The sequence below is a fragment of the Coturnix japonica genome, chromosome 23, assembly GCF_054131305.1.
Source record: "Coturnix japonica strain WE chromosome 23, WE-NBRP24, whole genome shotgun sequence".
NCBI classification, from domain to species: domain Eukaryota; kingdom Metazoa; phylum Chordata; class Aves; order Galliformes; family Phasianidae; genus Coturnix; species Coturnix japonica.
The window spans coordinates 1,527,462-1,551,113 of NC_140685.1; the positions used below are offsets into that span (position 1 = coordinate 1,527,462).

Sequence of the window (23,652 nt, forward strand, 5' to 3'; positions counted from 1 at the left end):
GATAAAGTAAAGCCAAAACTGCTCTGCATCAAGTCAGTGTTGAACAAAAACTTTATGAAATCACAAATCTGTTATCAGTTACAGACAGGCTATGGTTTGAACACAGGCACTGGCTGTGACCTGAGCGAATACCTAATTGGAAATGAATTACATGCACACACAGTTTCTTTGAAAAATGAAGATTCCACCCCCATGTTTGGCCTACCACCATAGCAAGACCTTCTGCCTTTAACAACCTGCAGATTTCAGTCTAAATCCCTCCCTCCTCCACTGGTAGGCAGAATAATTTAATCTCCCTTCTCAACCAACTTACTTCAATCCTGGTATGTAAGCTCTAATTCTTTCCTCTATACAGGCAAGCAAGTCTTCTCTGAACATTCACTTTTGCATGTCTACAACCAGGTGTGGGAATTACCCCATGCCACACCACACGGAGATGTGTCTATAGTGTTAAACTTCCACTTTTCACCAATTATCTGTACTGCCACTGTTGTTATACAGATGTTGGCCATCTAAACTCTCTTTCCTTATCACTGGAGAGCAAAGGTCAGAGGTAAGGTTAATTCTGCACTTGCCAGCTTTGTTTGCTCTGTCTGATGACAACACTTCTCTGTGGCTGGAGCACAAATGGTTTGTATTCAGAGCAGAAGATCACATAAATAATTCTCTCTGGGAAGAGTTAAATATGTTTCTGGAACAGCCCTTCGATGTTCTGGTTGATTTAATGCAATCCCATTGACAACTGGAGCACATGCGATAGCATGGCAGGCTTGAAGAATCATAATTCCAGCAAAATTTGTCAGGCTGACCTCAGATCAGTATATTTATCTTTGGCAAAATAGACAAAATAAACACACACACAAATCCTGGAGGAAGGGGAGAGGAAACCTGAGGGCCTGCCACATGCTGGTGGTTGGATCGGATTGCTCTGGAGCAGCTCCTCGTGCTCTGCACTGCAGGATCTGCATCTCTCTGCATGGCACAGCTATGCTGGTCCTTCTTTACAGGCCACTGGGAAGACAAGAGCAAGAGGAAGCACTGTGGGACTGAAGGTGCTGTGTAGAAAAGCCACCAATTCCAGCAGCCTGGCCTTCCTTGGGCAAACTCTTCCATGCTGCTCTTGCTGCCAGGTGGAAGCAAGAGTCCCACAAAGCACTGCAGAAAGGATGCCCTCATGCCACCGCCTTCCCTCTGACACCTCCCTGCCCAACTACCTGTCTGCTGCATGCCACAGATATAAAAGAGATTCTGGGATGAAAAAACAGCAAGTATATCATGTATTTCTTGCACTCTTTAGCACACAAATAACTGCTGTTCAGTGTATGCAAACCATGGAGAAACAACGAAAGTGTAGTTATTAAAATTTACCCTAGACCTTGATGACATTAGCCTGGGATCCTTCAAGAGGGATTCTGACTTATCATGAGTCACAGAGCACAGCTAATCTTGCCAATACCCAGGGTTCTAGCAGAGTCTCACACCTGCCTGTTCAAGACCACTGCCAAAGCAAGGATGCATCACAAAGCTCTGCATCCCTCTTGCTGGTTCCTTGCTTCCTGCTGTCATCGCTGGGGTATGCAGCTACCGAGGCACATGGAGCAGGGGCAGCAGAGGAAAATGTCCCTTAGAGGCTTCTCATGTTAAAGAGACTTCACTGCTTCAACCATGTTATGCTTTTTTTTTCACTGTTCTCCAGGTTACTAAAATCCAAAGAAAAAGGCAGCATTACTGACCTATTGGTACTCCTATGGCCGCAGCAGTGGAAACAGAAAAGGGCAGTTGTGCACTGGGGATCTTGGCAAGCCCAACTCAGCCGTAACAAATAGGCAGAGAAATCTCGTCGAATGGGAATCCTGTCTTTCACCAGGCAATAGTGAGGAGTGGCAGCTGTGGGAATCAGTCATGCACCAAAGAATGCCCCACAAATTGACTGCCCCAGAAATGCTGAAAGGCACGAGAATTTATGGGTGCAGCGACCCACAGAGTTTACTTTTACTGAAGAATCATTTGAAAAACATGTTTAGAGATCCCACTGTCGGTTCCATACTAAAGCCAGCTTACAAATAAAGCAGAAACGAGCCTCAAAAACAAAACTGGTTCATTTGCAAAGAATGCAGGGGGACACAGTGCAGCCCATCCTGCTTGCTTCAGAAAGGTGGCAGTGTTGCTTTGTAGTTGCTGGAGGAATTGTTACAGATTTTTTTCCAAATGAACAGCAACACACCATAATATACCAACAAAATCTAAGGAATGACTTAATCTAATGAAATGTAAGATCAGAGAGATATGGAAACCACACCAAAGCCCTGGACCCAAGTGTTGTATAATTCAGCCAAACCAGGACATTCGTGTTTGCACACACACTCTTAGGTTTTCAACCAACTGCCAACTTTGCATTTGCTTAGAAAACAAAGTTTAAGTTGACCACCCAGCCATCTAAGAGCTCCTGATAACACCACTCATGTCTACCATCAATGTCATAAATCTCCAATCTCATTATCCACAACACACACACACACGGCGTGGCTGACTGCCCCGTCCTGTCACACAGCATCGCGTGGGGCACATGCAGCTGGTTTGTCCCAACATCCCCACTGATAACTTCACAGAGAGGACTTCACCCTTCAGACTGAAGCAAGCTCCTCTGGAACAGCTTTAAGCATTACCGTCAATATTACAGTACGTTGCATTCGTTAACAAACATTACGAGATACCCGCTCGGAAGCATAGCATACTTACTATAAATATAGCCAGCGAATAAAGGCATGAATATCCAGCAGAGGGTCTGATTTAGAAGGGACCGTCCCATAGTTCACCTTCACTCACCTTCACTCGCGCTGAACGTCCTCTGAGCAGCCCCTTAGCGGAGCTCCCCCTGACCTACGCGACTGAGACATGTTTTACTCGCAAACCTCCGAGAGCGGCGATCAATTGTGTGGCTCTGGTTTTATTTCTCTGATGATGTCACTTTAAATACTTTTCATGTTCCATTTGTTATTTTTACTTCTAAAAATGACGCATTTCTTCAAATTCATTTTTCTCCAATTAGTCACAACTTTAATGGAACAAAGTCAGCTGCCTGCATGTCAGAGTGAGCGCCGGGCCCGTCCCCACCGCCGCCACCACCACAGCCCCCGGAGCACCTGGGACGGACAGACAGCACTCGCTATGCTGCTTTTCAAAGATGCCCTTCTGGCTTCCTGCCCAAATCCCTTAACACAGGGTCAGGGCAAGGGACCCAGGAAGTGCAATTTTGCCAGAATTAACCACAGGCATAAATTGAAGACAATGAAAAACCAGAAGAAAAGAAAAGAAAGAAAGAAAGAAAGAAGCAGAGAGAAGGGAAGATGAATTTCTCCACTTGCAGAATAGCCTCTGTAAGAGCAAAGCCATGACAGCTTGATGACCCCCTGAATATTTTGCTTGCATGCTGCTTCCAAACATTTAATGCAAAACAGTCTGTGGCTGCAGCGTGCCGGAGAGAGAGAAGTTTTAAGAGAAATCTGGAGGTTTCCCCTACCTGATCTGAACTTGCTCCGAATCAGCAAGGAGTGCTCAGACCCCAGGAGTGTCATGGTGTCTCGGGGACCGGATCCAGACGCCCCTCACTTAAACCATTAACTTCCTCCAAAGAGAAAAGCTGGCCACGGTTAGTGCTCAGGATTCATCCAGCTCTCCCGGACCCTCTGGGTGCTTTTACAGCTGGCTGGCAAGAAGCAGCAAGTGGCTTTGAAAGATTTGGTCCCATCCAGCACTGACCCTCCACAGAAACCAACTGCTCCCCCTGTGCTTTGTTGAACTAATTAACTTTTCGCTAGCGGGAGCCTCCTCCCGCGCGGAGTTTACTACCAGCAGCTGGGTGTCCTGGCTGATGTCATCGTCTAGCGGGGAGCAGCGACTATCGGAAAGGGTCTTAGCAAAGACAGAAGTTTGATATCTGATACTAATTACTACCGGCCGGTACACAGCCAATCAGGGCTCTCCCTGTCTCAGGGACTTTCGGAGCTGCTTGGAAATATCAACAGAGCGAAGGCTTAACTCTTTGCAGTGTGGTGCGGGATGGGCCCCGGACCTCTATGTGCTGCGTGGGCTGTGGGTTCCCCCTGAGCCCAAGGGAGGGCTGTCAGTGGGACAGGGGACAGCTGGGCATGGCTTCACGGGTGGCAGTGCCCTCTCCATCAGAGAGGAGAAGGAGGACGAGGCCACACAGCAACGGAGGTGGTGCTGCGCTCTGCTGTCTCTCATCCAGCTCCTGCAGGTGAGCTGTACCCTGGGTTGCACAAACCCCCTGGGGACCCAGGGGCTGCATGAAGAAGCTGAAAGCATTTCAGCTGCATTTCCCTCCTGCAGTACAGGCATGGCCAGAGCTGCACTGTTCTGTGCCCACCTCTGTCAGCACGTGGCTGTGCCCATATATTGCCTTCTTGAGATGTTCGCATACTCTGTGGCTCAGGCAGCTCATGCTGCAGATGCTTAGAACAAGTAAGTTCTCTTGTTCTCCTACATGTGGGCACTCAGAATAATGACAAAGACAAGAGGCAGGGTTTGAATCATGATCCAGGTTTCCCATGGAACAGATGAGCAGCATAACACTGAGGAAGCTGGACTCAGCCACCAGCCAGATGTAGCTGTGCTGCAGGGAGCATCACCTACCTAACATTTTCTCACAGAATAAAACCAGTAGGTAGACATGCCAAGTAAAGTGGTGCAGAACCTCTGAGGTTGCCCTTCCCCAAACCCATATCTGGTTCACTTCAGGTAAATGTTAAGAGAGGGAACTGACAGCACATTTTCCCTTGTAACATAAGTTTTAAAAGCTGAGGACACACAGGACTGACCTGGGCAGGAACCAATCCTTCTAGAGCATGAACTCTCTCCTGAAAACTTCTTTAGATGTGGAGGATGTTTTTTTTTTCTTTCTTTCATATTCTTTTTTTTTCATGTTCTTCCCCCTTCCCTTCCTCCTTTCCTTCTCCCTTCCTTTCCTTTCCCTCCCTCCCCCACAGCTCCCTCATTTTCTCCCTTCATTCCTCCCTCACTCCCTTCCTCCCTACCTTCCTACCTTCTGTGGTTACTGTTCCACAGTTTCTGTTAGTCTGGTTACACATTTTGGTTTGGTGATACCAATTTCAAGGCTTGCAGACCCCTAGGCCTATGTTGCCAAAAGACCCTTGGTATCTCACAGCCCCACGAGCTCTGCTTACATCCACACAGCACTGATGACTGCGTAGTGCCAGGTTATACAATATCATGTATTCCATGTTCTGAGCTGAGTCCTGAAATGAGACGGACATGTGGCTTCCTTGTCACAGTGCCTTTGATATTCTTTAATGTCTGACAGGACTGAAATCACAGAAACAAATTCATGTCCAAGCACAGACCTGAGTCAGAAAACAGAGCCCTGCTGTAGTGTCCAGCAATCTGGCCAGATGGTTTATTCCTTACTAAACTTGCCTAATGTTTAGTTCACTACTTGAAATGTCCTGTCTAATGGAGATTTCCTGATGAGTAGTGCTTCATCTTGAAGCAAGGGACAGAACCACGCTGTGAACAGCCCAAGAACAAGACAGGGCTTATCAACCCCCATAGCCTCAAGCTACAATTTCTTGCAGTTCTTCACTCCAGATTCCTGTAGGATATACTCTCCCTGCCATCAAAAGCCCCACTCAGGTACCTTCACTCCCTCTGGTGCTTGCAGGTCACTCATGATTTCTCCACCCTTCATTGCCCAGTGATTAATTGTGAAACAATTGCCCAATGATTTCTCCACCCTTCATTGCCCAGTGATTAATGGTGAAACACTTATGTTTCCAGCATGGACTCATAAAATTGGGTAGAGAGACAATACTGTATTCTTTCAGAGCAGTCTGGAGGTGCATATGGAGTAGTGGATAAAACAGAACCAATCTGAATATTCAGTTTTTGACTTTCAGGAAACATTTCACATGGTCCATTGTGTGAATGTGGTGAAAACTCAGAATTGTTCCAAGGCAGAAAGCAAAATATTGCAATGAGTGGCAATCTAGAATGCTCAAGAAAAGCAAGTAAAAAGTTGGGCAGTGATCAACAGGGAAAAAGGATGAACACTCTGTCCATTAATGTTTCAGCTAAAGCCTGCTGGCCTATCATTGTCCTTTTCCTAAATTCCCAGATCTCAGCATTCTTTGTGGGGGCACTCTGCTGGATGACACTAAAAATGAAAAGGACAAAAGCATGAAGACTGAAGTATCTAATGAAGGTGCTTCATCTGCTGTATATCATTTCACCTAGAAAAGTCACGGTCTGGTTAAACCATAGTTTCTTCCAGATGATCTTGGTGTCTGGTGCTGCCTTCTGTACAGATGCCCGACCAGGTGGTGTTGCAGCTGACTGGTGGAGTTCCCTCTGTGCTCTCCTGAGAAGGACATTGATGTGTTCTCACTTTGGCAGTCTCTGGACATGGGGACAGCGTTTCTCAAGTCTGAAGTGACTCTAATTTCTCTTTCCTGACCTGGAATTGCTCAAGAGTGTGGGGACTGTGGGGATGCACAGAGAGGTTAATCCTTTTTCCTGCTATATGAATTATTTTCATTTACTGATGTTGAATTTTATCTGGTGTAATCTTTCCTGAATTCAGCATGAATGGAGTCGTCTTTGGAGGAAGATTTACTTTTGACTGCTTTAGCCATTTTGAATCTTCAGCTCTCTTCCATGGTGCTTCTGCTGAGGGGTCCCTTCCCAACACACATTCTTTTGGCTCTCCACAATCACCACACTTTGTTGTGAAAAATGACCATTTACTCCCATCTTTAAGAAGTCATTCAAACCTGGAAGGCTCTTCCACTTCCCACAAACAGATCTGGAGCAAGAGGTGTCTGAGGAGAGATCTTATTGGTTGACTTGTGGCAAATTTCTTAAGTCCCTTCTGATGCTGCTTCTACAACTCCTTAGACACACTGCTAGGAAAGTCAGTCCTCATCATACTGGTGTCCCTGGAGATGTTACCCCTGCACACTGTCCTTCCTCATTTCTTCTATTAATGTTTGTAATGGCTGTTCCTCTCTCCCTGGAATGCTTTGCATAGTCTGCCAAGTGTTTATCCCAAATGAGAATAGAACTCTGCCCTTTCCCAGTGAGATGAAGAAGATAGGTAAGATGCACATGTGCTTAGGGAGAAGCAAGGCACTTCATGCATTCCACCAGACATCCCTCTGAGCTACCTACAGCCCACGGCCACCTGTCTGTCTGGCATCCTCTCAGAGAATCAGCTGAAGCCCAATGTGCTCTCCTCCCATACTTCCCCACCACTCCACCCCTGGGGAGCAGCTCAGTAAGACCTGTCTCCAAACCTTGCAGTCTCTCTTGTCACTGTCCACACTTCTCAGATGGTGCAGCCTCCAGGAGAGGACCTGTCTCCATCGCTGACTCAGCTGCTGAATTGATAGTCCAGAGATGGTGTTCCCCTGCACTGGTCATTATAGGAGAGTCAGCCTGTCTGCATGTATCCCTGATGACCTCAGGAAGCAGAGGTAAGCTGTCCCCTGTAAATCTCAGAGCAGAGATGAGGAGGGTGCACAGAAACTAAGATCAGACACAGATACTGAGCCATTTGCCTGGAGGTTATCTGCCTTTGATAGCATAGAAACAGAGCATATACCCTGCCACACGTGTTTGTGTGTTTCCAGAGCTCACACTGCCCAAACCCCTGTGTGTGTGAGCCTGTTTGCCATCAGGTACTGTGCTGCCCTACAGCACCCCTCAGCACAGCAGGCATGGCCACTGCTGCCACTTCGCTCTGGGAGATGAAACAAGCCTGCAGGTACACAAATACTAAGCCCAGCATTGCTCCGTCTCTCCTGTTTCCAGCACTTAAGAAGGCACCTTTGCTGTAATGAAGTCTTACTGACTTCAGTGACTGAAGGAGTGAGCCTTAAGTACCAGAATAAATTACTCACCATAGGGAATTCCTTTGAACTGAGAAGTCACACCCCAGAGCCACAAGGATATCAGCTCTGTGTTGCTCACCAGATACCAGGAAGTAGCCCCTTCTAATCTTCCAGCACACCCCATTGTTTATGGTACTGATTTATTTTAAAGCATATTGTTTGTTTCTATGTATATTTGCATCTGTGGGAAAAAGACAGAAAGGAGCTGATGTTTCTGCATGATCCCCGTGGGGACGCAGAGGATCACTGTGTGTGTGACAGTGTGTGAGCCAAGGGCAGCCCAAACCCAGCAGGTCTGAGGGTGGCAGAGCAGCAGCCATAGCAGTGACATCTCCCAGATTCCAGCCTGGGCTGTGCTGCCAGGTGAGGCTGAGCTCTGCCTCCTGCCATCTCACCTTTGTGCAGGGGATCCTTTCTGCCTGGTACACTGGACAGGAGAGGCAGCCAGCTGGACAGCCCTGTGCCCAAGAAGCAGCCTGCAGCTTGTACCACCTGCACCCTGAGACAATGGCATGAGTGTGGTTTGTCTTTAACTCCTCTCTAACGCCCTACCGCTCCATACGGAGACTGAGGCAGGTCTTCCTGTTAACGGGTCTCAGTGATGAAGACCCTGACCAATGCAGCCACCTGAATTTAGGGCAGATCAGAACCTCCTCCTCTGAGACTGCAACAGCAGAGCTGTGCTTCTAGGCATGACCTTGTGGAACCTGCAAACAAATGACTGTCTATTGCATGCCTGAGAGCAACAGAAGGAGTTCTATGGGTCACATATTGCAATATAATACTCCTGTGCATGATCTGGGACAGACAGTGCTTTTCTGAGTATGAGCTAGCAAAGCGGCAGTGTCTCTGTCACTGTGAAACAGAGGTGGCCTCTGGGGAATAACTCAGAATGATCCTAGCTTGATCTCAGCCAAGGGCTTGGTCCAGAGCTTGGGATTTCTTCAGCTGGGAGCTGTGAGAATGGATGGTCCCACACAGCTCACTCCTTCCCTTCTGCCTGCCTCGAATCTGCTGTTCTGTCATTGCCAATCATTGCAGCTGATCTTTCACCTCCCTGTGTCCTCAGAGAGTCCGAGGGCAGAAATTCAGAGTGGAAATGTCATGAGATCTTCCCAGTTCTGACAGCTCGAATTCTAGCTGTGAACTATTTATCACAATGCTACAAACATCCAAGCAAGGTCTCTTAATTTATGAAGGTCTGGTAGATGTTATGCAATTGACAACACGAACACAAAAATACTTCTGCACTTTACTAACGCTACTATGAAGCTGTCTGATGTTTTCATCATAATATTTACTTCTCTGAAAATACTCTAAATTCTCCAATCCCAATTCAAAACAGAAAGATCAGAGAATGCAAATAGGGGCATGACATAGCTGTATAAAGATTATGTAAAATGTTTTCTACTAGCGTAAATATTTGATTGTAAAAACTCTGCCTGTTGTGCTTACAGAGCAGGGTGTGCAGTGAGTGCAGGGAGTGGTTCCCCACATCTCGGGGCCATGGTAGGACAGAGGTGGTGGGGAATGAAAGGCCCAGAGAGGTGCCCAGACAGGTGGCACTGGGAGGGGAACATGCTGTTGTGAGCACTGCTGTCACGTTGAGCAGTGCATTGTTGGAGCTCAAGGTGCAGGCAGGTGCTTGGTGTGGCTGTCCCAAGCTCTGGTGGCTTGTTGGCTAGATGGAAATGGGAAGGGAGCAAAGCAATGGCAAAGGCAGTGTCAGCTCTGGATCTCCCAGCTGACTGCCTCTGCTGACCTCTACGTGCTGCATGGCTGCAGAGTGATGCTGGGCAACACATGGGTGTCTGCAGGGCCTGCACAAGCCCCATCCGCCCATGGGAGCTCTGTGGCCAAGCATAGCAGAAACCATCTGACTTCAGACCTAAGGAGGAGGTGTCTGAGCATCCATGTCCAGCAGTGACCTGGGGCTGTTCCCTCTGCAGTGAGACTGAGCAAGTCACAGTTTCATTTTTGTTTCCTTACTTCTAAACAGTAGATAATGAGGCTAACCCCTCCACAAAGCACTTGGAAATCTCCTACCTGAAGGGTAAGATAAAGGCGGTATTGTTCTAAGTCCCACAGCAGCTCTAAATCTTGAGATTTCACTACAAAGCAGCCTGCCCAGCCCTACCTCTGCTGCAATAAGGCAGCCTAGTGACAGAGAACTGAGCACTTCCATCTACATCCCCTCCTCCTGCCCACCAAGCTCTGCGGTCCAGCCCTAAGTGAAGAGTGTGCTTTGAGGCAGGGACTGTGTCAGGTTCTGCCCAGTGGTGCAAAGCTGGGTCCGGGTAGTGGTGAGCCTAAAGCCCCTGATATACATCGGATGGGTTGGGAGCATTATGTATTTCTGGAATGCCTTCTGGTCTTTATTAAAATGAAACCACAGCCAGCCCAAGAGAGCTCATCGCCCAGGCACAGGGCCAAGTATAAGTTACTTCTACAAATATTTATTTAACCATATCAATGACAAACTCTTTTGTATAAATGTTTTTATTTAATCATAATTTACCAATTATTTTAAATCAATTGTTTGCCTGGTTTCTAAACACTAATCAAGAGGCTTGCATTAGCATTACTCAGGCGGATTAGATGCATTATTTCTCTGAAGCTTGTGCCATTGCTTGCCTGCCTTGGCCAAGGAACAGGGTGCAGATGGATCCCAAATTTCACTTTGATTGTCAGATTCCTGGAGGACCCCACTGGCGGCACTGCCAGCTGTCCCCACCCAGGTGACCTCTGGGCTCAGTGGCATTCCTCAGACACAGGGGCTCATGGACACTGATCCCACCTGAGCTGCTCAGGATGAGATTCCCTTTGGCTTTCTCAGGTCCTTGCTCTTGCAGAGCTGCCAGCCCTGTCACAGATGCTGCCAGCTCCCTGTTCTGCTGCTGCTCACCCCTCACTCCTGAGCCTGGACCTGTCACAGTGTAGAAGTTCCTCAGTGCCCCTTCAGCCCAGGGTCTCTGGCAGGAATTTATGAGAGTGCACAAGGCTGTTCAGGACAGAACAGGATCCCATGGATGCACGTGTTTGCCTGTGGGGTTCAGCCCCATTCCCAGCCCTCTGGGCTTCCTCACCATCTCAAGAACTTCCTGTCAGGCACTGTCTTCTTTTACCTCTCACGAGGCCAGTCCACCCCTCTGTGCTCAGGTGACGCTCAAAAACAGAATCTGCAACTTCTGCAGGGCCCTGCCTCCTTCAGAGCACTTCAAGATGTGACAAGGCACAGACTGTGCCCAGCAGGGCCATTGGATGCTGGGTGCTGCTGTGCTCCGTACACAGCACTGTGTCCCTTGCAGCAGCCAGACCAGCACTGCTGAGCAGCCCGTGGTGAGAGCAGGACGCTGTGAGCTGCTCCTGTTGTTTATTTACAGGATTTCAGGCTGCTACTGTCTTGCACCTTGGCTCCCTGCTCTGCAGCGCCTGCTGAAACCACCAGCTCTGCTGGGAGCTCTGTGCTCATTCAGGCAGCTGCTCAGCGTCTGCTGCTGGGACAGAGCTGGCTTCCTACCCCCCCAAAAAATCCTCCTTCCCATTTGATCCTCCACCTGGAAAACAACTCAGGGTCTCTGTGACCTCCTTCTCAGTTTGTGACCATAAAGCTGGGGGAGCTGGGGGATAATCCTGCATGCAGAGCCTCACACTTCAATCAGTGAAAGCTACAAAACCAGGAGAGACAGCAGAGACTTCATTGTTCTCCCAGCTGGGTCAGAATACAGAGCACTGAGGTGCTGTGGGTCACAGGGGTCTGTAGATGAACAGTCTGAGTAAAAGCTTTGTTTCAGCACAGCACTGGAGACAGGAGACTTCCAAAACATTTCTTCCAAGATAATCAAACCCAAATAAACACAAAGTCCAACTGGGGCAGGTTTGAGGTAATCCTAACGCTTACCTACTGCTTTAAAGATTAGGAAAATAGAAAGCAGCGTTGGGTAGACCCTTTGTATCACTTAAGTATGGTGCTTTTTTTTCCTCTGGATGACGAGGAATAGACTCGCTGCTAGACACAGCAGCACGGCACTTAGAACACTTAGCTGCACGGCCTCACAGCCATACCTCTGCAGTAAGAAATCAGGAAAATGATAGTAACGGAGCTTCCTACTGTTGACACATAAACAAAGGGAAAGTTATTTGGACGGGGCTCTGAAATACTGTGTAAACACAGACCTAATGCAGCAGTGCAGATGCAGAGCAAACCCTGGGAAAGAAAATAATTATTCACACGATGCTAAAAGCATTCTCATACTTTTTTCTATCCTATCCTATCCTATCCTATCCTATCCTATCCTATCCTATCCTATCCTATCCTATCCTATCCTATCCTATCCTATCCTATTCTATTCTATTCTATTCTATTCTATTCTATTCTATTTTTCTAACCCTATTTTCTACGATTCTTCTTTAGAAATGAATGCTGAGACTGGGAGGAACTGGCCTTTGGAGGAAACATTCTCCTTCCATCAAGCAGGGATAAAGCCCAGACAGCTACAACTAGATCATGACTTGTAGATAATGGATGTGAGAGAAGAATCCCATCAGAAGTGGCTGAGACTAATGGACAGAGGGGAAGGTTGGTCACCATACAGTGTGGGAAGGGGAGTGTAGAGAGAGTTATAAAGACCAAAGACTCCTGATGAAAGGAAGGCAGTGCTGTGGTATAGTGCAAACAGAGCAGGTCTCAAGTTGTGGAGTATTGGATAGTGCTGTAAGAAAGCATGTAAAATGGGTCAGGAAAACCTGGTGGTTTTATGTTATGAACCAACATAACAAGCAGCTGGGATGAACAGTGGAACAAACCCTCTCCCCACCTCTTCTTCAGCCCTCTTCTAAATTCCACTCCAGGTGGCCATGTAGATTTATTAAAGCGGTGTTAAGAACAAAGCATGAAGTTTGTCAGTCTTAAGACTTAACAGAACTAAGACGTGCAGCTACTGCCATCTTGTACTCCATTAGCTGGGACAAGTAATCACCTTCCTATAGCCATGTGATGTATTCCTGGTATTGCTTCACCCTGATCTTATCATGGCCAGAAGGAAGTGTTTACTGTTTACCATACAGTTACAACCTAAACTGTGTGAAGTTGGCTGCTAATGGCAGAGTCCCTCTGTGGGCCCAACACTGTCATGGAATCATCATAGAATCACAGGTTTGGGTTGGAAGGGACCTTAAAGCTCATCCAGTCCCCACCTCTGCTGTGGGCTGGTGACCTCCAACCAGGTCAGGCTGCCCAGGGCCCTATCCAGCCTTGGGCATCTCCACTGATGGGGCACCCACAACTCCTTGGAGAATCTGTTCCAGTGAGGACAAAACTGGCAGTCTTTATGTGTCAATGGGAAAGCTTAAGTGGATACGAACTTGGTGAATAGACATAAACTTGCTGGAGATAAACTCGGTAATTGAAAACAGGCCAGTATGGCTTCAACCAAAGTGGCTAGCTGTGTCTCTAATGTCTTTCTTGTCCTATGCACTCTCATGGGCTCAGCACACACTCACCAGTCTGGCATGTATGTGGGATCTGGGATGTCAGTGGGATGGTGAGGCTGTGGTGAATTGTATACTGACTTTAGCTACTAGAAAATTTACCTGGAGTGTCTTGTACTAAGTGCTACCATTCTGCCTAACATATCCAGATCTCCCTGACAAAGGTCTCAGAAGGTGATGTCTTGAGGTCTTTATGTGAGGTAATACTATGTGCATTGAGGCTGTTCACATCCAAGTTATGACAAGTCTTTGTGCAGTGCAACCAGGTAGGGTCAGAGAGCTCCTACAGGAGAACATCACAGACTGCAAGACAAGACATTTTCTTTTGACCAAACTCACAAGAAAATAATGTGAAAGTCAACAAAGACAGTGAGGTTCTTGGTACACCATAACATCTACATCAGTTCAGTGCTGATGGGAAGCAGGATCAGATGGGCCAAAGCAATAAATGTTTGAAGCCACATTTAGAAAATGAGACTGTCTGACACAGGTCTGCAGGACTAGAAGATCTTGGAGGTTTCTTCCAACAATGAAGATTCTATGATTCTAGGATTCAGGTCAGCGAGTACGAAAGAAAATTGGGTGTGCCATGGTACATTTAATATCACTTGTTGTGTTCGAAGAGGGGCCTCACGTCATACAGCCTCAGACCTCTGGTCCCCAACTGGTCATCCAGGCACATCTGGAAATGTTAAATGTACCAGGGAGCAAGGAAGGATTCCTGGGTTCTGTATTAATTTTAGGCTATTTATGTAAGTTACTTTTCTTATCTTCTCTAACTATTTATAGTTTGTTTGTATGCTTAAGAGCTAGACATATCCCACTATGTTTCAATAAATCTGAAATATCTTTGTTGACAAAAAGAAATATTGTCTGCTGTTAATGAAAATAAGGTAATGAGTATATTGAGTTACTAATATCAATATTTTAGTAATTACTTTCAGGGCTTATGTTGACTCAAATACTTTAAAACTTAGTTTTTGTTTCTTCTTCTTTTTCTTAAAAAAAGGCAACAAATTTGAGAATTAGTTGCTTTAGTTTGAAGGGCATCCACTCTATGAAAACTAGCAATAAGGCAGACAAAATAGATTTTCCTTCCAAAACATCTAATATTGTCACTAACACTCATCACCAGGCAAATGCAAAATGCCTCAAATGCCTGCCATCACCAGTACATGCGCTGCTGACAGCCTCATCTGAAGAATACGCAATGGGACAAACCCAGTGCCTTTGGCCAACGTTTCTTTGTCTTTGCTGTCTAATATGGAGTTTCAGAAAGTGTCAGTGTCTGAGTACTGGGTTTGTCTGGAGACAGCACTTTGTATTTGCTTCTGAGAAAACACATGCTGGGAACTTCTAGAAGGCAGGACAGTGATGGGGGATGGGAGCTGGCTGCTCAGAGTGCTCGTGCAGTTCCACCTGAGCTTAAGGGGTCACTGACCAAACAGGCAATGTGCTACCAAGCTGCTGATAGCAGGCCCAGACCCAACAGCTGATAGCTTACTAGAAACACTGAGAGTGACATAAATGCCTCCTCCCTACTCTCTTTTAATAAAGCCATTTCTGAACACGTCTATTTCCTAGGGAAGGGGAGAGAGCAGACATCCAAAAGCCCACACCCTGCATAGCACAGCAGTGCAGAACTAGCAGCAGGGGAAGCTCAGCCCCGCTCCCAGTGAACATCAGCTCTGCCCCTTCAGCATCCCCTAGATGTTCTGAAAATAGAAGGTGGCAGGCTAGTTAGACTTCCTTTACTCCGAGATTTCAATGTTAATGTCTGTTTGGTAGATAAATGAACAACAAATGCAGTGCATTACAGCCAGGCGGCCCAGCCCAGCAGCGGGAACGGGACCGGTACAGGAATATTTTTCTAAAGATCCCTTCTGGAATGTTATTTTGAACTCTTTGAAACGGCAAAGGTTTTTAGACATTGTGTGTTTTGTTAAGTGTCCCCTGGGAAAGCTGGGTTTAAAATTAGTCAAACTCTTTCACTTTTTTAAGCCCTTCCCTAAAATAGTCGATATAAAATTTGGTGGGAATTCTGCTGAGAGCTTAAATTGGCTGAAACAGACTATCTAATGGAAATGACATTTGGGGAAAAAATGTGAAAAACCTGGGTTCCTTTCTGGCTTCCAATGACATAATCAGGGCACGGCAGGATCGCCTGCTGCTCCGAGAGCCGCCCTGACCCAGGCCCTGGTCACCAGTTTCCCTCATATGGGAGGAGGAGGCAAACAGCTGGGAGAGAGCTGGGAGGGAAAGGAGGAAAGGAGGGACATGGCTGCTCTGCTGTGGCACTGCCCATCCTCTGCTGTGCTGCTGTGGGCTGATATTTGTCACCCTCAGAGTGAATAATATGACAAGGAGGCCAGCACACGCCCAAGCCTCCATCCATTGGTGTGCAGCACAGATGTTTCTGTTCAGATGGGACATGGGGTTGGTTTCATACTTGGGAAAAAAGAGGCAGATGAATGGTTTGAATTTGAAAGGAAATATGGGAAAGGTTTCCTTGTCCAGCTCAGGGCGGTGCTGTGTGAACGCTGCAGGGACATTGTGGAGGGGTTTGCATGGGGCAACCTGGCTCATCTTGCAGGCCCAAGGGGCTCATCTCACAGTCCCAAGGGGCCCACAATGGGGTGAGACCGTCCCCCTGCCCTGCCCTAGGCCGAGATGGGGGGGAACGTCTCCTCTGACTGCTCTCCTCATCACAGGTCCAGATGGGCTGGGTTATGGGCAGCACCATGAATGGCACCTGCTCTGTGCCATGGGCTGTGCAGGGAGGGCCTGGTGTGTGCAGACAGCCCTGTTGTGCTCTGTGGGGTGAGGAAGGTTAGTTCTCCTCAGCCAGCTCCACTGTGAGTGATGGGTATTCAGACTTGCCCCAGAAGTATGTCTGGGGCCTTCCCCGGGCCGGTAGCTTATTTACTCAAGCCATTTTGTCACTCACAGAGATAAAGCCTCCTTCCCACACCTTAGGTTCCTCTCAGAGCAGCTGAGAGATAAGGGTGGAGGAAGGCTGGCTCCTGCTTGCCGAACCTTGGAGGGTTTCATGGAGAGGCCTCTCTGGGAAGCCACCTCTGCTATCGCTCTGACAGGTGTCAGCAGCGCTTTTAGCAGCCAGCCACAAACAGATTAGCCAAATGTGTCTCCTGCCCAGAGTGCTTTGGCTCTTTAGGCATTGTTTTAAACACACAGAATGGGAAAGGATTTTGAGCTGAGATAGGAGGCTTTATTCAGGAATGGTCTGACCTAAGGACCTCGCTATCGCCAGGCCCAGCATCCACCCCAGATGGGCCCTGCGTGAGAGGGGCCTCAGTGATAATGGGGAGGAGGGGCTGTTCCCACATCACAGACCCCAGTTTAATGCCTGGTGTGCAGGGAATAACAGCATCCTCAGCTTTCTGCTCCCTGATGTGTGCCTGAGGTGGCAGCTTAGGAAAGTGGTGATTCCTTTGGAGAAGTAAAGCACCACAGTGTGGATGAACTGATGCACTTGTGTAGTTGAAACAACACCTGACCTGGGGGGTATCATCAATGTGCACATCTGTGGAAGCCACAGCCTCCAGAGAAACTGCTGCTTCCACCACACAGACACAGACATAAAAGTTGGCACTGCCTCCTGAAGCCTCCTGGAGAGAGGAGCTGGTGTATACAGAGCTGACTCTCCTAGTGGTACAGATGGCTGCTGTGAGGAAACACTTCTTAAGGGGAGATTGAAAAGCATCCAAGAACATAACAAGCTGATTACAGGTGGTGTAGGGCCACCTGTCTCTGGGGATGGTAGGTACAAGTAAAGAAGTCAAAGAAGCAAGTTTAGGAGTCAGAGCAGTGCTTGGCACTGATGCTCAAGGAACCTGACTTTCTCACCCAGCAGCTCAGGGAAGTTCCGCTCCAGCAAGTCACTGTTTGGCCCGCTTCCCCCTCCACACAGGGCTTACTTAGATGATAAATTCCTCTGGATAAGGGGTGTCCCTTGTCATGAGGCTGTACAGCTGACATCAGAATGCCTCGTGTTATTGTCACTTCATTGTAGATGGTATATTTTTCAGGAATTTGTACCCTGTTGCCCAGCCAGTCAGATCACCTGAAGCACCCTGCAGCTCTCCATAGAGTTTTGTTTACTGGCCATGCCTAATCTATGGTCATGGTACACAGACACAGGAGAGACATGTATTCTGGGCAGGATGTATGTATCCATGATATGCATCCATTGTGGGGCCCACTCTAGTAGCACTAAAAATTGACATTCCTCATGGTGCCCACTTTTTTATGCCAAGCAAAACTTTCCTGTCCTTTTCAGAGATATTTATAGATGGGAATCTCAACAAGAATGAGTTTCTGTTTTGGAAGGAATAGTTTTACTTATTACTAGCTCTGATTTGTGTGTGTGTGTGTGCTCAAAGGTGCAAGTGAGTGACAAAAGTATCACTTAAAGAATTTGAGAAGTGAATCCTTGGGGTATGGAACAGGAAAAGTGAGACTTTTTCAAACTGGATGGTAAATAGGTAACACAACGAAACATGCTCTCCCTGTTGTGGATGGTGCATGAGGCCAAAGAGCAGGGGCTGCTGCTACACGGGAAGCTGGCAGGGTCTCATCGCTGCACTGCACTGCTTTATGCTGTGAGCAGAATCACAAGCAAAACCTTGCTTCCACTCTGCGGGCTGCTCAGACCTCATTGCAACAGTATGTGCTCAATTCTAGTGTTTTTCAGAAAGGAATCGGTTTGTTTGTTTGCTTGTTTGCTGGGTTCTGTTTTGTTTTTTTCTGGATGGGGGAAATTATGGATTAAGATTATACAAAACTGCCCTCAATTAGACTGAGGAGCAAGCACAGCTGAGCTCCAGTGGGAGGATAGTTTGGCTGTGGGGACAAGCCATTGCAGCTTGGAAAGAACACTGTTTCTGTGCAGACTTACAGGAGGGTTTTCACCATTACCAAAGTGAGAAGAACAAACATTTGAGATGATGGGAAAGACCGTATATGTATACCGGGCAGCATCAAATTCTAGCAGTACAAGATGGCAAGCATGTCCCACCACCCCCTTTCCCTGGCTGCCCACTTCATTCCCACCTCTGTGTCTTACATAGGCAACACTGTTTACTTTCCTTCTGTAAGATCCAAAAGACACTCATGCCCTCCTACATCTCAGTGCCTACAGTCTCCCATTCTATGCATGCTATGGTTGGAATATTCTCTCAGCACTCTGCAGATGGAGGATGTTTTCCAGAAGGTCTTTCCATACTGTTGAAAAGGTAGTAGTGAAGTCTGACTAAAAGTAGTGCAGAATTGTTGAAAACTGACTGAATGGTACCCAAAGCTCTGCTTTGGAAGCCCAGCAGAAGGAAAGAAGGCTTCAAGCACCCATGTGTCACCTGTTGGGTATTAAGCCTACAAATCCTATGAGGTGCAGGTGCAGTGCTGCATGGAGCCTCTGTGTTCTTGAGGGACCTTGCCCAGAGCTGGTCACTTCTCATACCCCTCAGGAACTGAAAAGAAACTGTCCTATTCAAACAGGGGGAAAAAACTGCTTCCTGGTAGACTAGGTCCAACTTAGGTGGTTTTGTTAGGGTGAAGCTGAACCAACTGCTTCTCGGCTGTGGTTAGCTCTGAGTATCTGTAACTGCTTCCATTCATCCTTTCTACCTTAACACTTGTCTCTGGCTTAACATATACATATACATATACATATATATATATATATATATATATATATATATATATATATATATATATATGTAAACTTCTTTGACTATCTCAAATCTTATGGAAAGGTCTATAAGAACCATAAGGATGATAATCCATGGCAGATGATGCTCCACATTACTTAGAGGTGCAGTAGTGATATCTCCAAGGTCTTTAGCACAGTAGCAGATGTCTGAGAACAGCCAGCTCCTGACCACAGAAACCTCTCTACTGCTCTGGACAACAGCCTGACAAAGATGTCAGTGCTCCTTACAGACAACATTTGATCTGGCCTGGTGTTTGCCCTGCAGTCATGCACAGTTGTCATCTGCCTTGCTTCCATTGCAGAGAAGGAAACTGAGCTGCTTCCTGTAAGAGGCAGTAAGTCTGCACTGTTATTGCGCTGTTTGCTTTTTCCCCAGTGAATATCAGTAAGTATGAAAGGAGAACCAACTGCTCTTGCAGATGTCAGCTTCTTTGGAAAATATCCCCAAAAGAAGGGCAAACAGGGCTTTCACACCTACCCAAAAAGGACAGCAAATGGTACTCAGCACTGAGTGCCTACCTACATTACACATTACCCACTCTGCACAGCACGGACCATTGCCCCTAGTCAAGCCTCTCCAAGTACTTCTAGTGCTACACAGTCAGTTTACTGGGCTAAGGACCATCAGCTACACGGCAGTGCTGTGCAGGTGGGGCTGTGCACACATGTATCTCATTACATTTGCATCATCTCTGTTCCAAACCACTGTAGGCAAACCATTAAAAACATCTCACCTATGTTCTCACTGCAATAGGAATGGTTACAAAGAGGGCACAGCCCATCTAGCTGCTCCATGGCCATTTCCCAGCATGTGGCACTAGCACTGTGTTTCGTGGAGCCTAAGAAAGAGGTAAACACTCCTAACACACTCCTTAAACTTACAGCAGAACTGCATCTGTAGCACCTCATGTATACAGTGCTTGTCACTGCATCCAGAAAGCAGTGATAAATGATCCACTGCTTTCCGTGTTCAAGCTCAGATGAGACAACACAGTTACTGGGAAATCTCCGCTTCATTCTTGCCTTACCCTTCACGTCTAGGAATAGGGCTGGATATATCAGACAACAGACACAGAAAGATGCAGTTGAAGCAGCTCTCAGGGGAAAACTAGCCCTGGAAGAGGAAGGCTGGGATGCCAGCTTCCCAAGCAAGCTAAGGCACCATGGCAGCTCTGGAATGCGTTTCTTACTATAATCCTAATCATGACTTTTATTTGTCTATATTTTTGTAACTATTTCTAATATCACAAATATTTGCATTTCCTTGATTTTCTTAGATCCATGTAATGTTGTCAAATGCTGTCTGCTCACATTGCTAGCTCAGGGAGGTTGTGCAGCAGAGGGAACCACAGAGAACCCACTCAGCCCTTGGAGGAGCAGCGCTAGGCAGGGGGTGGGGAGTCCCACAGGGTGGGACCACCCTCAGCCCATCTGTACATCATCATCTTATCCATATAAACTGACAGCAAGAGGTGTTGGGGCAAGGGATGGGTTTTGACTTTTTCAAGTGTAGCTGAGCTTCAGGCTCTTGTCTGGGGGCCCAGCTTCTTCTCACAGAGAAGCAATGGTGCACAGGACACTCCATCATATTGGGCCAGTGACACAATTACAGGAGGAGGTGACTGATACCTGTGGGAGTGATCTCAGTCTGGGACTGAACCGCCTGTGTCCCCAGTAAACACCCAAAGCTCTCCTCCTGGCACTGCCCTGCTACAAACTCTTCAGTCTGTGGCCAAGCCAGGATGCTCAGCCTGCTCTGCTGAGAGGTCCACCCCATCAGCCTGTCTTCAAAGTGCTTCTGACACCAGTCCTGAGATGGGAGCTGAGGTCAGCGTGGCCAGCAGAGAGAAGTGACACTTGGGCATCCAGGGGGCTAATGGCCAAGCCAGCTTTTCCTAAGCTAATGAGAACCAAGCTCTTGACACAGAAGCATCCAGGCTACTTACTGGAAAATGGCCATCTGAAACCTTCCTTGTAGAAATATCCATTTCCAAGGCGGATGGGGAGGAAGCACCAAACAGTTTATCCACAGAGTCTGTGCTTATCTGCCCTGCTCACACACAGCTTCTCAGAGATGATTCTTTGGCTTGACTCCATCTCATGGTCAAAGTGCTTCTGAGTTAGGAGACATCCCCACCAGTAACAGCTGTGTGTAGTCAGGATTCCCATCCTCACCTGGAAAGCTCCTTGTAACAGGTTTCCTGCCTTATATATGATGGTGGAGCAGGCCCTGGTTCCCTGGCCAGTGGGCTCAGACCCATTGCTGTGCTCCCTGGCTCCCTGCCCCTGTCTCAGTGAGGTTTCCCACTCGTTCCCAGGAACTTGCACAGCTCTTCCCTGGAAATTGCAGTGCCTGAGCCCAGCTCTGTGCTCCCTCCTGGCATCAGATGGCAGGCAGCTCTGCACTGTGTCCATCCACCAGTGCCCCAAACTCCCCATCTTACACATTTATCACCCATCTGAGATAAAGCAGCACCATCTGGCTCCCAGCTTTCTCCACAGGGACACAGGCAGCTGCAGCAGGTACCACCTCCTGTTTCCAGAGGGGAGAGACAGACCAGAATGTTTTCAAATGGGGATGGCAGGGAGTGAGAGAGCAGGGAACATGCTTTGTGGTGCAGGTCAGTGCCCCATGTCTGTGTTGTCCTTCCACATCTTTGTTGCTCCCTGCGGGTGCTAGTCAGAGTGGAAGGGACAAGGGTACTGAGTTGCTTCTCAGCTGCAGGTGATATTAAAACCAGGGTGTATGGAGGCACTGCATCCCACCTGCCTGCGCTGTGCTCCACCAAAGGTGGCTTGCAGAAGTGCTGGATGTGCATGCACAGACAGGGCATGCACCAGGTATTACTCAGATGTCACAGGACCTGGACACCGTAATCAGTACAGCTTCTAGCAAGGACCTCAAGTGACCTTTTCTGCAAGGTGTGCAGAAGACAGTGTGAAGCTCACAGACATTAAGGCCAGACTTTGCTGAGCACCTTGCCCACTGCACTCTCCAAACCCAGTGCTCGGTGGCAGTTGCTCAGTGCCCCCTGGGGCAGCCACACTGCAACAAGCAGGAGCTTTGCCAACGAGTGTGCTCAGCACAGCGGGATGTTCAGCTCGTGGGATTTCTGGTCACACTGGGGTTCCTGGTCAGCATGTGCAGAGCAGCTCCATGCTGGGGCAAATGTTTGCAGGGCAGAGGCATGCAGATTTCATCCCAAGTGAGTATTCATCTGATATTCCTTACCAGAATGTATTTTTGGGTCTCCTCTTTATAAGCCATCCAGTTAGGGAACAGAAACAATAGTAGATGATTTAAACTATCAGTCACACAATGTGAATGCTAACAAATAGCCAAGTCAAATGATTTTTGTTTAAACTCCTTGCTCATGAATAGGGGCGTGCTGGTGGGGCCCCGGGGAGCAGGCTGAGCTCTGGCTGTGGGGTCTCTGCTCTCTGCCTTGCCAAGTGCCTGTGTGAGGAAACTTGCTGGGTCTCACCAGGAAAGGGGGGTTAAAAGCTGCTCAGTATGTGAGGAGCTGTCATTACCCTACGCTGATATGTGACAAACACACCCTTGTTTCCCTCAGCTCACAGCTCAGCGGGCTCCTGCGTATTCTCTGCTTTGGGTGCCTGGCAAAAAAGATTTGCTCAGCTCCCTTATGGGTTGTGCTTTGCCGTCCTAACCCAGCTGACCCCTCTGAACGTCCCTTTTCCCCTTCCTGGAAGCAGACCCAGGAGTTGCTAGGGCTGTGTAGCAGGGCTCCTATGGGATAAGCAGCTGCAGCAGCTGTATGTGGCAGACACATTGTCTGCCCTAAAACAGAATGGTGCAGGACTGTAGGATACAGAGATTTAGTTGGTGATAAGTCCCAAGAGAACATTTGTTATTTCCCAAGCACACAGAGCTGCAGTGTGGGTATTTAGCAAAATCTCCCCCTCTGTGTGCACACGCTGCAGGAGTCCCTCTGTCCCAGCATCCAGAAACCTCCAGCCAGGAAAAAACAGGACTTCAGCATGTCCTGGGGGATAACAAATGCACTCTGGAGTGATTATAGACTTTCAGAAAAAGGGCTGATAACTAGAGCTTCTGCCTCAGCTGCCCTCAGCTCCTCTGTGCCCAGCTGTCCCCTGTGGGCAAAGCAGATGTTCCCTGGCTCTGGGCAGCTGGCCCAAACAGGCAGCCATCGAGCTGCAGGTTGTTGAACCTGACCGTGCAGTGAAAAAGCTCCATTTCAAAGAAATGAGGTTGATCACCACTATTTGTAGGGAAGGTGTTCATCTGTCTCTCTCCCGATCTCAAGACTGTATTTCCTCATTTCCAGATTAAAATTCATAGTGATCTATTTATGCCCATTTATTCTCTTGCCAGCAAAGATCTGTAGCTTAAACAGACAAGAAAAGCTCTTACTAATCCCTGCTATCTACCCCAGATGTATGCACAGAAAGCAGTGGCTGCGTCTTTCCCGAAGCAGGCAATCAGAGCTGCATTCACCTCTCCAGACATCGACTCCCATGGGC

The 23,652-nt window shown here is 47.7% G+C and overlaps 1 protein-coding gene across 36 annotated transcripts in view; it reads right to left on the reverse strand.

Annotated features, from left to right (window-relative positions):
* The window catches only part of MYOCD (myocardin), a 196,618-nt gene that overhangs the window by 27,332 nt on the left and 145,634 nt on the right, over window positions 1-23,652 (reverse strand). For 7 of the 36 annotated variants that reach the window (XM_085522706.1, XM_085522702.1, XM_085522700.1 and 4 more), the window contains exon 1: window positions 3,521-3,903. The exons of 13 other annotated variants lie outside the window; for them this stretch is intronic. Coding sequence is in view for 15 of the 23 variants with exons in the window: in XM_085522702.1 (XP_085378828.1) it covers window positions 3,521-3,575 (55 nt within the window). In the remaining 8 variants the exon portion in view is untranslated. Of the gene's footprint in view, window positions 1-859; window positions 1,012-2,739; window positions 3,094-3,520; window positions 3,904-23,652 lie in introns of those variants that run through there. 16 more of the 36 variants (XM_085522708.1, XM_015880050.3, XM_015880048.3 and 13 more) reach the window with 10 other exon arrangements.